Here is a 14,750-nt window from a genome sequence, read left to right as displayed (position 1 = left end):
AGTTAACCCTAAGGACGTTTTGCCTATTGACTGCATTCCTTCTCTTCATGCTATGGGGAGGCAATATAAACGGAAGTAGGTGGGCACAGGTGCTGTTGTGCAGTGTCCCTAACATCCCTGACTACTCTTAATTGTTAAGGACCAGAACAAAGGTATCTAACACCTAGGGCTGAAGTTTAGTAGCCAATTACTGGCTGAATGGGAACTCTGGTGAAGGTAACAGGAGCCCCAGGTGCAATCCACAGAGACTGCGTAGTGGAAGCCTTTCACATTAAGCCCTAAGGGGATACAGTTGGAAACTAAAGTTTTCCTCCCCTATGAGTGGTATATCCAAAACAGGAACTGCTGGGAACATCTTGTTTTTGTTTTTAAAGATTTTATTCATTTATTTGAGACATTTATTTGAGACAGTGTGCGTGTGAGGGGCAAAGGGAGAAGGAAAGAAATAGACTCCCTGCTGAGCAGGGACCAACTGGGGCTCGATCCCAGGACCCTGGGATGATGACCTGAGCAGAAGGCAGACACTTAACTGACGGAGACACCCAGGCGCCCCTGCTGGAAGCATCTTGAGCTTTTTCTGGTTCTCATGTGATTGGCTACAGAGACTACTTTTTAACACAGGGCAGTGTTGTCTGGGAACTCTTTCTAACAGGTGACATTTTAGAAGTCTTTAAAACCAGCACTGTCATTCAGTATCACAGTGAGAACACAACGGTTCAAAAGACCTACTGCATGGTTATGAAACAGTGCAACCTCCGTCAACTTCCAGGAAGCTGATGTCCTCAATTTCCCACATCAGGGTGGACTTAGGATCCGGGCGAGCCAGACACAGGCATGACCAGGAAGGAGGCAGGGACTTCAGGGCATTTGGTGTCAAGAAGACCCAAGTTAACATCTTGACTCTGATGCTTACTAGTGCAAATTACAGAAACACTTTAAGCCTCAGTTTCTTTTTCTGAAAAGAAAAGGTGGGGGGGGGGATACTAATACCTATCTTATAAGTTGTTTTAAGGATTAAATGAAATACTGTATAGAAAGGGCCTGGCGCAGTGCCTGGCCCAGACAGAAACTTATTCAATGGTAGCTGTTGTTAACATTAAAGGGAGGGGTGGGATAAGCTTGTGAAAAGAGTACAGAAAAGGGTAAAAGAGCCAGAAATGTCCAGAACAGGCAAATCTATGAAGAAAGAAAGTAGATTAATGGTTGTGGGGGAAGGGGGTAACTAGGCGTAACTGCTAATGAGTACAGGGCTTCTTTCTGGGGGTGATGACAATGTTCTGGGATTAGCAGGGGTTTGCATAAACTTAGGGATATACTAAAAACCATCAAAATGTACAGTATGGAATGGCAAATTTTATGATATGTGAATTACATCTCATATATAAGAATTCTCTCTCTCTCAAAAAAAATACCCCCACCCCCACCCCGGATAGGTAACTCACGTACTGTTTATCTAGAAAATCCAGCTAACCTGCAACAGCCCATCCCTGACCAGGCTGGCCAATGGAGGTGTGCTAACAGGGTGACAGGATGGAAACCTGGACTCTGAACCAGGAGCCAAGAGGCTTTAATATTTTTATATTTATAGCATCTGAGACCAACCAGGCCAATTCCTCCCTTGAAAGAAAAGGAGACGGTGGCCCAGAAAGCTGCACGATCGTCCCCAGGTGGCCGAGGTGAGGCTAGGCTCCAGGGTTCAGGAGCTCCACAGGGTTCTTCAAGCGTATCCAGCCCTTCCAGGCAGGAAGACGTGAGGGTTAATGGAGGTCGACGGCTGCTTTTCCTCCTAATTGTGTGGGGAGGGCAGAGCTCTTGTCTGGAATGGCAGCTGGCATTCTGTCTTCCTGTTTATTGCAGTTTATCTCAAGCAGTCATTTCCATTCACCTTTTAAAAAAAACATGAGGCGCAGCTGTGGCTTCACTTTAAATATTGTTCCTTCCAGCCTTTTAATTTTTTTCACGGGCTCCTCCCCAATCTTTCACCATAATTGGATGCACGACACCAGAGACAGCACCTCGGAGAAACAAAGCGAGCGAGCCGGCCTCTCCCTCCTCGGCCACACGCGGCCCGTCCGCAGCTCCGTCTTCTGCAAGCAGCAGCCTGGGGACACAGCAGCGTCCTGGGCTTGCTCTGCCCGGGGACCAAGTGGCGGCCAGCCTTTCGCCGCATTCTGGGTGAAATTGTCTTCTTTTCCTTTCTTGGCCTCCCCTCAACGTACGGTGGCTCTAGCCTGGGTCCTTGGTCTCCCCTCAGCGTACGGTGGCTCTTGCCTGGGTCCTGCGCCGGCCAAGGCTGCATGCACGTCTCCCAGGTGCACGCTGGATCCGAACATCCTTCCGGGCAGCATCGATCCCATGGCAGCTTATTTGTGTGCCTCCCCGCTGGGGCTGCAAGCTCCTGGAGGCAAAGCCCAGGCCCCCTTCTGTGGCTCTGGCCCCACACGCCATGCCAGGGACGTGAAGGGGCTCTTAGGGGTGACAGCTGAGGAATCGGGACAGAGATCCCGGGCTGCATGGGGATCCCCGGGTGGCAACGGGGGTCCTGAGGACAGTCGGCTGTGTGGGGCTTTAGCAGAAGGTCAGAGGCTGCTCAGGGTGAGGCAGGACGATAATGGCCCGACATACACACCTGAGATCCTGCCACAAGGCAGCCTTTCCTCCCCATACACTAAGAGCTGCTTTCTGTTGAGGACCATTTTTCAACTACTCCTGAATAAACCAGAGGTCCTTAATGAAACATCTTTTTCACCATCAGGGCCTCCCCCAAGGAATAGGAACAGATGTGTACTCTTTTCCTTCCTTTGCCAAGGTGGAATCTAATTTTAGACATGGGAAGGTGACCTTTTCCCCCTGAAGGCTGTTTGCCTGACTTTAAAACAACCTTGCAAAATAATCCCTACACACATGTGGTATTTATTAGTGTGACTGGCAGAGGAAACTGTATTGTACCTAGGCAGGAGTATACCAATTTTCCAACTGTTTTTGACAGCTGACCTCAAAGTGACAGGAGGTGAAAGAAGAAATTATTAAAACTTTCATATTTAGAAACATTTTGTTTTAAAAATGTCCACTTGTGTATAGGTTTTATACATACAAAATATACATTTACAGTATATCTATATATGTATAATTTATGAATAAAATAGGTGTATAGGTTTTATACATACAAAATATACATTTATAGTACATTTATATATGTATAATTTATGAATAAAATAGGTGTATGGGCTCAGAAACATTATGCTGATGGAGCCAAGGCCAAAAAGCCTGCAGACCACTGCTTTATGGCATCTAATTTAATTTTTTACCCAGTCAAACAGCAAAAACATTAGAGAGAAAAATGTAGAAAAGGAAGATATGAATTAGGAAAAGTGATTTTTCTATACTAGGTAACTGTTTTCCTATTCTTGGTATTTTAAAGAAAGCATATGTTGCTCTGCTTCACTAGAAGTTCTTGATGAAATGACCAATAGTGTTTTTTTTTTTTTTTTTTTTAACATAATGAAGCCTTCAGAGTACCCAACATGTACCTTAGTTTGCAAGCCCTTTGCTTGGGAAAAGTAGTTAAAAAGCTGAAATGACAAGAGGCTGGTTCCCATGTTTAGGGGCCTGAAAAATACAGATTGATCTCTGTGTATCCTACATACCTAGTAGTTTCATCTAGTGGTCTTTTGTACTAACCTATTAGATACTGTTTCTCCTGAAATCACAGGTGGCATTTTGCTGCCTTAGTTCGATAAAGAATTACACAATGCAACTCTGTTTTGTTGCTGGTGATGTTTTAAAGCCACTTGAGCCTCACATGTTTGCCATTTTAGTCAGTGCTGTATCAGGTTGCCTGCAAATCATCGCTTGCTCATTCCAGGCATGTGGGCTCTCTCAGTTTCCAAGGAGGGGAAAAAAACTACAGTGGTCATTACTCTGTTGTTACTGCAGTGGCCATGGTATGTCTTTCATTTTTCCTAAGTGCAAACTGACCTACACTTTTCTACATGAGAAACGGGTTGACAGGGCTTGGCAAGCGACCCACTATGATTGCTGAGTGTCCTCTGCCACTTTTGCACACCTGCTTCTCGCAGGAGGGGGCAACTGAGAGGTGTCAGAGTTTTAGTATTCTGCACACTTACTACCTTAGGCACTCGTTCTCTTCTTGGGGAGCGCTGGGGAAGAAAAATGCATAGGGCAACATGGCAGGTCATTTAAACCTCTTTTAAAGTCTGGGGTTCTGAAGAAAAGAGTATAAGCTACTGTCAACTGCTCTAAGAAATAAAGTACATACTTAAAACATCCCCACACTCACACACAATTTAGTATTTAATATATAAAATGCCATACTTCATGTTTTTATACTTAAGAAACTATCATGATAGAACTTTCTAGATCTTACTCTGGGGGAAAAAAGTTCATGACCTAGTTGATCAAACTGAAAATTGAGCAGCAAATTTTGCTGCTCAAAGAGGCAGTATTTACCCATATTTGCCTCTGAAGGCAAAGAGGTCTTATTCTCCAGGTCCATGATGGAAGGACCCTTATTCTTCACACTGTACTGTGTTGTGACCTACACTTGACTTGTGGACAATAAGGGGGAAGGACATACTGTGTTAAGTTTAGCCTTCTGTGGACAGACAAGCATATACTTGTAGTTTAATTTCATGACCTCACCCATATAACTAAAGCTATTTTTACTTGGGCCTGTTATTACCAACAATTACCAGATAAAACATTCCAAAAATATATTTACGGTCTTTCTAAAGAAAAGGCTAGCAAAGTATTAGCAGATAATTATCGATTTTTCAAAATCCCACTCACCCTCCTCTTAGTAAAACTATATTTTTCATTGTTAAAGAAGTCAAACTTAAAAGACTGGTTACCAAAAAATGCATGTAACTAGCCATTGTTCAAATAACAGTGGTGCTATTTCTCTTTTGTGGCCTTTTAGACTTTTGTTGCCCTAAAATTCCATTTTATTAGGAACCCATTTTCCACCTTGTCTTTCTTGACAGGGTTTTTTTTCTACTTTAAACAGTTTCTAAATAAAATTCTGTATTTAAAAAAAAATTAAAAGACTGGTTAAACATTCTAGTAATAATTTACTGCAGGTAAACTAGCAATATATGTCAAAAATTTTTTTGAATTATTCTTTTACATAAAAAGACTGCCTAGCAACTAAATGCATGATAGAATTGTTTCAACTTCAGAATAACAACATATGTATTCAAGTTACTGCTATAATATATTAATGAGTACAAGCCAAGAAAAGCAGAAAGAAGAACCTTTCTAACTTAATGCCTCTACTTCTGTGCATTTAGTTTTCCTGAATATGTTATGGCAATGGCAACTAAGTGTGGAATTTGGCCACTCTTCAAGGGTGATCTTTCTCCCAGTTAGAAAAATGGTCCAATTGTTTACAAACAAAAGAGCTCTCCCCCACCCCTTACCTTTTTATAATTCCCCTCCATATCCAATGGGGATTCTTGACTGATGATGTCATCCATTCCATCACTGTCCAAATTCATCCTTTAACTCTTTAGAATTTCACTTAAGAAATAACCTCCCATGAATTCTGATAGGCTGATGTGCCAATCGCCCAGTACCCTAGTTACTTGCTCATGCTGCCATGGAGAGCCAGCTAAGAGCCTGTGCCTCGTTATGCATGTCCTTGCCCCTGCTCTGTCCCAGAGACACCGCCCTGCCCGGCCTCCCTGCTCTGTCCTCAGCTCTGGCACAGGGGCAGCTGCTGTTTCTGAGGCTCACTCTGCCTCGACACTCAGCTTGTTGAATGTCCAGCCTTTCCACCGTCTGCTGTCCCCTTCCCCTGAGTGATCTTGCCTGGATTTCTCTCCACAGCACCTTTCTTCCTCCCAATCAAGGGAAGGCTGATTCGACACCCCCCCCCCCCCCACACACACACACACCACCACTCCCCAGTTCAGGGCTGAGTGTGGACTGGAGCCCTGCGAGGAAACCAGCAACCTTATTCTGAACCACGGTAGTGTGAGGGATAAAAATAGATGCAAAACCCCAGCCTCCCAGACTTCAGTAGTGACTTAAAAGCCGGGTATCCCATGACAAAATGAAAACAGTATAATTTAAAGACTAACCTGTAAGACGACAGATGTTTGCTCCCCTCCTCTTTTCCTATAACCAACCATTTCTTAAAATCAGATATGAAAATCACATCTTCTGGTAGTAGCCCCAGCAAAAGGACAACATTTATTTCCATCTTAGAGAAGGACCCCTCTGCCTCAAGATCAGTGCTTTGTTCTATCCATATAGGCAAGAGAAAAAGATCCATCAACTTTTCTTTAAAATCCAGTCAGTGGGGAAAAAAAACTCCAGCCAGTGGCGGGCTTTTTCACAAAAGAGAATGTTCCTTTTTGCTGCTCTCTTTACCCTTTTCCCATGGCTTTTTTTTTTTTTTTTTTACTGTCTTTACATACAGGGAAGGAGAAGGCCCACAGCTGGAGGATGTTTTGCCGCAAGAAGCACACAAACAGAAGTGCACACACAAGCACATACTCGTCATTATCAAATTACTACTACCATAAACTAAAAATATTCCCACTATTTATTTTAAAAAGTTACTGTTTGCAGGAGAAAGGGGCCAAAGGAGAATTCAAAGGCCAAGCCACCGTTTAACAAACCATCTTATACTCTGACATGCTTGGACAAAGAGCAGCAAATGTCCTCCTCATTTTCCGATATGAATTCCTGGCCAACCTCAATGCTGTTACAAGAGTTCTCAAGTAAAAATGCCATTCAAGATAGCCTTGACACGCTCACATTCAGCATTTCTCCCCAGAAATTAAAAAAAAAAAAAAACCCACACATTTCAATTTGTGGAAGACTTGTGGCATAAATGTGTCTTAATGTAGTTGACTGCAGCCCTATGTTTGTAAAGCAAATACTATCCTGTGCAGTCCTGGACTCAAATCCCAATCTTGCCTTTAGCCCACCCTCATCTCCCTAGCTCAGCTCCCAATCTTGCCTTTAGCCCACCCTCATCTCCCTAGCTCAGCTCCTGAGAGAATGGCTTGCACGTCTGCCAGACAGTATGATGACAAGTTGTCCCTCATAAGCCACACTTGCATTTGGGCAGGGCTTAGGAGATCTCCCCCTTATCTTACTCTCCTCCAGACTCCAGGGCCCTCACTCTAGACAAGGGTCCTACTGTGTGCATGCAGAATATCTTCCAGGCCTGGAAGGCAATGCTGGCCACCCAGCGTTGCCCCAGCAGGGGTGTTCCCAACATTGAAGAATTCTCCAAAGCTGAGGCTTTGGGTAAAAATGCTCTCTACTTTCAAGGACCCTGGATATATTAAATCCTGACCAAGGAGGTTCATTAAAGTGAAGAAAGCACTTATGCACCTTATTATATGACATATGTTAACATAGTAACAGCTACTCTTTGTGGAGGAGTCCCTATTTGGCAGGCACTTTACATGTGCCTCTTACATATGTGTTTAGTCCTTACAGAAACCCCCTGGAGTAGATATTATCAACTGCATTTTATAGCCGAGTGAGAGCACGGTGAGGTTGAGTAACTTGCCCACGGTGTGGCAGCTTGCCAATGGTCAGGCCAGAATTGAAACCTGGGGCCTCCCCTTCTGGGGCTCACATTCTCAATGGGTGTGCTGGCCCACCTCCTGCTGGTTGCCTCAGTAAGAAGCAACGGCACACAATCAATCAAGCATAGCTTTTAAAAATTAGGGCTTAATACAGAGAGAATTTTGGCAGCACACAGAGTATCACGTACTAAAACGTTTCATAAATCACACATCTGGAACACCCAGCATGGATCACCGCTATCCCCTGATGATTAGGCTTCAAGGAATGAAATAAAAGCTCCTTCCCTGATGGTCATAACCTAACACACTGTATAGTGAATTTTCCTTTCTCGTTTACCATGGTGTTTTAATCATTGCTACGGCTTCTTTCCAACAGCTGTTTCAAGCTTTTTTTTTTTTTTTTTTCCTAAGGGGGCAGGGATTTTGGTTTATCTATCTTGTTTTCCCCAGAGAATCCAGACAACGCCTTATACACGTTAAGTGGACAGCGAACGGCTGCTGAATACATACACGAAAGGAAGAGACATGTATGTTACTTAAAATGTTTCCTCTAAATGCTCCACAGTAGGAAACATTGGTAGTTCATTTTAGTACTTTTTGACTAAAATGTTCTGTGGAAATCACCTACGTTCAAAAGGTAAAAAATGGGTCTGGTTGAGTGGAAGGGTTGGAGGCTACCACAGGTTTCAGGAATTTCAATCTTTTTTTTCTTTTTTTTTTTTTAGGAATTTCAATCTTTTGCCTAGATTAGCATCCTAGTCCACTTAGCTCTTTATAATCAAGAGTTAACATGGATGAAATCATAAAAATCTAGAGATTTACAAGACTGTAAAACACATAAAACTATATAAGTCTAATGACTTTTTTTTTTTTTTTTTTTTTTGACTACATCTTTTTACTTTAAATTTAGCTGGGTGGAGATACACACACACGATACACACACACACTTGGACAAAGAGCAGCAACTGTCCATATACAAACTATCTATCTATCTATCTATCTATCTATCTATTTTCTATTTATCTATACGTATGTATGTTAAATGACTGAACTCTATTAACTATATATATTCAAATTAATATATACATACTAGTAATATATCGACCACATACATACATATACATACATATACTATTAATGTATCATCTTTTGGAGAAGGGCATCTCAAGATCTAAGATAGAAATTTCCCAGCCAAACAACAGCAACAAGGATTAGTACTAAGAAAGTACTAGAGACCATTCCCTTCCTCTAACCCCTTTGCCATTTATTGTCGTAAGTGGTTCTCTACTAAGTACTACAGAGAGGCAACTGATAGAACATCTCCCCCAAAACATGGGTGCAAGAGCTTGTAGGGTGGTCCCCAATGGAAAATTTCACCTTGTACCTGCACCTAAAAGAGTATTCAGCACATAGGTTCATAACTTAGACCTTTTCCAGAAGGAGTGGTACCACTGCTATCTGAATGGCATGGGCCATCCTGAGATGTCTACTATTTTCCTACCATGGGGACCAATCTTCGGTGTTTTCGAGAGTTTTGCTACTCAAAGTGTGTCCTTCAGAGCGCAATATTTGTATCACCTGGGAGCTTACTGGAAACGCAAGCTCTCAGGTCCCACCCCAGACTTACTGAATCAGAAATTTCATTTTTAAAAGAGTCAAGGAATTTTGAATGCACCTTAAATTTCAGAAGCACAGCTTTAGACCTTGATAAAAAATTCACTATAAGCTATTATCCTTCTATTTCAGATCATACTGCCAGACATGGTGGCAAGACACTGACTTTGGATGCTTGGGATCAACACTGTAATTAATTTTAGTTCCAATGAGTAGAGGAAAGGAACAAACAAAAGACCACCTTGGAAGACCTGAGCATAATGTTCGGATGGTTTTGCAGTAGCTATTCAAACACAAAGGGATAGCAACCCCTCGTGTCCTTCCTACAGATAATTTCCCCTAGTTCTTTCCTGCTGACCTCTCTAAAATGAACTGTGCTGACATAACACGGGCTCAGATGCTACCACTTTCCTTTGGAAAATGTACACACAGCCACTCACAGTGCCTGAGCTTGAGATGGCCTCTTCTTACCCTCTGCCCTGAAATTTAAGGACTAGAATGGAGAGCTTCAGTTTCCTGTCAAGCCATAATCTGAATTGCAAGAGGCACTGGTCACGTGAGCTAATGCTTTTAAATGATCATTATCGGCCAGTGGTGGAAATGATCGACTCTGAAAACATTAACTGCATTACTGGGAAAAATCACTTATGCATTGTCAAAAGATTTTCCTATTCATAGATGGAAACTCTAGTTCATTCTGATTAACCCATCAGCATCCCACTGCCTTGCCTTCCGCCTTAACATCCAAACTCCATGTGCTATACAAACCGAAGCCTACCTATAATCTCTTTTCAAAGAAATTGTTTTTTTCTTCTGTGCAAAGGTTATCTAAATTTGCTTTGCTTTTTCACTATGATAGCTAAGTAGCCTATGAAAACATGTAGGTAATTTATTTATCTATCTATCTATCTATGAGAGAGAGAGAGAGCACACATGCACAGGGGGAAGGGGCAGAGGGAGAGAATCTCCAGCAGACTTCTGCTCAGCCCAGAGCCCAATGTGGGGCTTGATCTTATGACCCTGAGATCAGGACCTGAGCTGAAATCAAGAGTCAGATGCTTAACGGATTGAGCCACCAATGGGGTGCCCCACAGGCAATTTTAATTTTTTATTATTTATTTACTTATTTTTAAAGATTTTATTTATTTATTTGAGTGAGAGAGAGAGAGAGCACATGAGCAGGGTGAGGGGCAGAGGGAGAAGTAGCCTTCTGCTGAGCAGCGAGCAGGATGTAGGGCTTGATCCCAGGACTCCAGGACCAGGACCTGACACTGAAATCAAAAGTCAGATGTTTGACTGAGCCACCAGGCGCCTGCCCACAGGCAATTTTTAAATAGACTTTTTTTGGTGCAGACTAAAACAATTAAAATAATGGCACTGGGAGTATGGGGTGGAGGAGGTGAAAAAGTTGGCAGTGGACAGGCTATCAGATGTTTACTCGTATCAAAAAGACTGAGCGCTACAGGCATCTCTCTGTCAGTTGGATCTCTCTGTCCAGCTGAAAACCTGAGTATAAGAAACTCAACTGCAGTCACTTTGATGGCCGCAGCACAGCTTCCAAGTGGGATCAGTATTAATACCCTCATTACATTTCTCTGTGTTCTTAGCAATCTTGGCCCATTAATGGCTCTCTTGTATTGATTGTCACGGGCCTTTCTGATGTTTCCTTCTGAATTCAAGTAGTTTGTCAAAGGACTCACTATTTCAGGAAGTTTGGTAGTTTCTGATGCATCTGTATACTGCACTTTGGGGAATAGTAAGTACATCAAGATTTCAAATTTTCCCTTGGTATAGAAGATATAAATAAATAATAGGATATGGCTTAATTGGGCTATGGCTCTATTAATGTTGAGCTTCTGCATATGGAATTGTGATTAGTCACCCAAGATTGTGTGTGTGTGTGTGTGTACGTGTGTCTGTATGTGAATGTGGGGTCTCTACTATCTGAAAACCATCCATGCACTGGTATTTACCAGGAAGATGTTCCTATTTTCTTCCCATCCCTCACTGCACCCCGTTCCAAGAGTAAATACTAGATGTTCATCTTGAAATGTGTTGCATATTTATTTCTTAAAATTGTTTGATGTCTGAAACATCATGTTTCATGATGTTTGAAGCCCCAAGTGCTACTTTAAATAGGAATGATGTGTTGTACTACATTTCTATTTCAGATCAGGCCCGTAATGAAACCCCGTTGAAATGATTTTTTTCATCTGTGCACTTATCACTGTGTTCCTTTTGTGGTAAAACATATAAATTAGATTTTCAGATATATTGGCTAAAAACAAGTGCAGATGAATTTACATATCCAGAATTATTTTCTTAATTAAGGTGATATATATATTACCTCCTCCCCCCAAAAATGCAACTATACATCAACTAGGCAAAATAATGAAAACAAAGTATTCTTCAACATTATTAACTCTGGAAAAATTTTTTTCAGTAAAAAAAAAAATCTATAGACTAAGAACATTGTTTTGTTGGACTTATATTTAAAAGCCTGTATCAAATAGTGCACTAAAATGCTTTCAAATTCCCTTCTCTGTTAGGTCAATATATTTTTCTTCCTGGGTATGGATGAAACTGGGTGGCTTAAACTGGGTGGAATCTTAAATGAACTCAAATTTGATATCTTGTTTTCTCATTCACAGGAAGAACGGATTGGGAAATGAGCCCTCACTTGGCCTGATGTCAGTAGGGATAGAATATATTTCCTTTCCTTTGTTAACTATTAAATAACCCAGTAGAATCTTGGCATGTTTACTGCTTTTTCCAGCAAGAATTTAAGAAATATCTTGATGTACTACTTAAATTGATATACTCCCTACTTTTGTTGTTTAAGATCAATACAGGGCATCTTTTACCCTATGTGCTGGGTATGACACTTCAATTGGACTGAAATGTTTCGCCCAAGAAAAATTTCACGTTTCAGAAGGCAGTAGAACTACTGCTCTATATGGTAAAAGGATGCATTGAAACTTTGCAAAACTGATATATTAAGAAAGGCAGCTTGGGGATGAGCACTTGTCTCAACTGCCCAGAGGTATATTGAAAAAGTGCTTGGGGACAGACCATGAGGTTCATTCACCCTGGGAAAATTCTCCGGGTGAAGGAGAAATAGGTACAGAGGTATGTTCTTAATGGATTATCTCTTGGAAGGCTGGGATGTCTGTCTCATTTATTTCATTCTTTGCACTACATCCCCCTTTTTGGCACACGGGATGTTTGAAATGCTGGTAACTGTCCAAGAGGTTCACGAGCCAGATACAAGGAGCACTGCGGTCAGCTTCACCAACTCCCTGTTGCAGTGCATAGATCTGAGCTTCTCTCTAGTGTTAGGATGGGCAATCCTGATCCTGGGGACTCAGATGCAGAAAATGCAATTCAATCCAACAAACATTTATTGAACACATAGTCCATGTATACACTAGGGACCTAGAACAAGATCCTTTTCGAGAAGCTTGTTGTCTAATGGGGGATACAGACTTAGATTATCACTAGCTGTAAATGGGTTCTATTAGAAAGAAAAACAAAGTCCACTGAGGAGAAATTTTTTTTTTCACTGAGGAGAAATTTTGAGTGGGGGAAGCAAGGGGAAGGTTTCCCAAAGGAGACGGCACGTGAGCCTCGGAAGCTGCATCAACGTGCAATAGGTAGAAGCAGGTGGTGTGTGGGTGGGAGACATTCTAGGCTGAGGCACACAGCAAAACAAAGAACTGATGGCCATATGGGGGGAGGAGTGTAGGGTTTAGAGGGAGGAGTGTTTCTGTCCAGGGTTCGGATGATAGTCAGCTCCTGAATCCACACAATGGGGTCTGGAATATATCCTAACAAAAATGGGAGAACATTAAGGATTTCTACTGCGCTTCCTCAAGACCAGGTGTGTATTTGAAGAAGCAGCTCTTTATGTTATGAAAGAGATGAGAGTCATTCACATACCATTTCCCTTTTTTTCTTTCAAGTCTTCATTCCCACAGTAGCTAAGAATGTGAGGGTGTGATCTATATCTAAGGTCATAGAGGAATTTAAGCGATGGAAAGAAAGGGATGAAAGCATGTCATTGTTTTTATAAACACACTAACCCCAAAAAACCAACTGCAGGGAAAGAGGAGAAAATATTTAGGAGCTTTTAAGCAAAACGGACCCCTTGACCTAAACTTGTGCTTTCAAGTTAACAGTATTTCAAAGCCTGCTCTCAGATACCATTTAGAAGAATTTGGCCTCTTGCAGGCTGCCAGGCCTATGAAGCTGTGGGCAAGGTTCTTTCCTAAAGAGATTGGCTTCCTCCCAAGACTGGAAAACGGAGGTCGATCGCTCTATCTTTTAACACGGCTACAACTGAAAATGACAACACATGCCTCAGTAACCTCTGGGCTAATGTAAATCCTGCGAGGGAGAAGTACACGGAGACGATGACAATGTGAGAACCTTTCAAAACGAAACCACCATGAAAAATCCTGTCTGAGAATCTCCCCCCGTGCATCCCTCCTTGGGTTAACCTGTGCAAAGCACAGTGCGTCCATGCACTTCGAACAAAAGTTTCCAAGCTCTTGGTAGCAGTGAGACTCTCTTCTTCAAAATAATCACCTATTTGGAAAAGCAGTACATCGATTATACAACCACACCTTCGCAACAAATGATCAGGGCATGAAGTGAGACATGGTTTTCCTGGGGCAGCTTTACAGTCTTCACTGAGCCCCTGATGAGCATTAGAAGAAGGTGCTTCTTAATTCACATAACTGACTTATTCGTGCAGAAAGGTGGCCTCTGGCAGGAACGGTGCCAGATGTCAACTAGGGAAAATCCCATTTCATAGATGAGAAAACTAACAATAAACAAAGGGATATTCTGACCCACAGACAATGAAAACAGTGCAGGCTAATGGTGGATGTGTGTGGGGTGTGAGGTGGGGGGGGGGTGGTTAGAATAAGGCTGAAAGATATCCCAGTGGCTATCAAAATATAAGAAACCACGATGGCCACAGTATGTTTACAATGCCTTTTTTTCTTATTTTATTTTATTATTTTTAAAAGATTTTACTTATTTATTCATGAGAGATGCAGAGAGAGAGAGGCAGAGACACAGGCAGAGGGAGAAGTAGGCTCCATGCAGGAAGCCCAAGGCGGGACTCGATCCCGGATCCCAGGATCACGCCCTGAGCCGGAAGCAGACACCCAATCACTGAGCCACTCGGGTGTCCCTTATTAGTCAATTTTACACAGAGCAGGCATATCCATCCGTATGACTTGAGGGTTTGTTCTAAGCACTGGGAAAGCAGATGAATATGAATACGAACACCCCTGCCCTCATGGAGCTTACATAAAGTGAGGGAGACAGTGACTAGAAAATATGTAAAATATGTATCTGATAGGTGGTGATGAATGCCAAGTGTAAAAGTAACTTAGACAAGTGCGACAGAAACACTGGGATAGAACTGAGGAGGTGGAAATTGACAGGGTTAAGTCCAGAGAAGGCCCTCGCAAGAAGGTGGCGTTTCAGCAACGACCTGAAGGAAATGAGAGAGTTACTAACAGGAAAAATACAGGATGCCAAGTTGAATTTGAATTT

General features: G+C 42.2%; 1 protein-coding gene across 12 annotated transcripts in view; it reads right to left on the bottom strand.

Annotated features, from left to right (window-relative positions):
- Positions 1–14,750, bottom strand: part of SCHIP1 (schwannomin interacting protein 1) — a 711,518-nt gene that overhangs the window by 35,190 nt on the left and 661,578 nt on the right. Inside the window, exon 1 of one of the 12 annotated variants that reach the window (XM_025425397.3) lies at positions 5,439–5,976. The exons of the other annotated variants lie outside the window; for them this stretch is intronic. Within the exon in view, the coding sequence (XP_025281182.3) occupies positions 5,439–5,516 (78 nt within the window). The 5' untranslated portion in view covers positions 5,517–5,976. Of the gene's footprint in view, positions 1–5,438; positions 5,977–14,750 lie in introns of those variants that run through there. 12 annotated transcript variants of the gene reach the window in all.

This window comes from Canis lupus, chromosome 34, assembly GCF_003254725.2.
Source record: "Canis lupus dingo isolate Sandy chromosome 34, ASM325472v2, whole genome shotgun sequence".
NCBI classification, from domain to species: Eukaryota; Metazoa; Chordata; class Mammalia; order Carnivora; family Canidae; genus Canis; species Canis lupus.
Note: the sequence above shows the minus strand (reverse complement) of the source record. Positions and strands in the feature narration are given on the sequence as shown.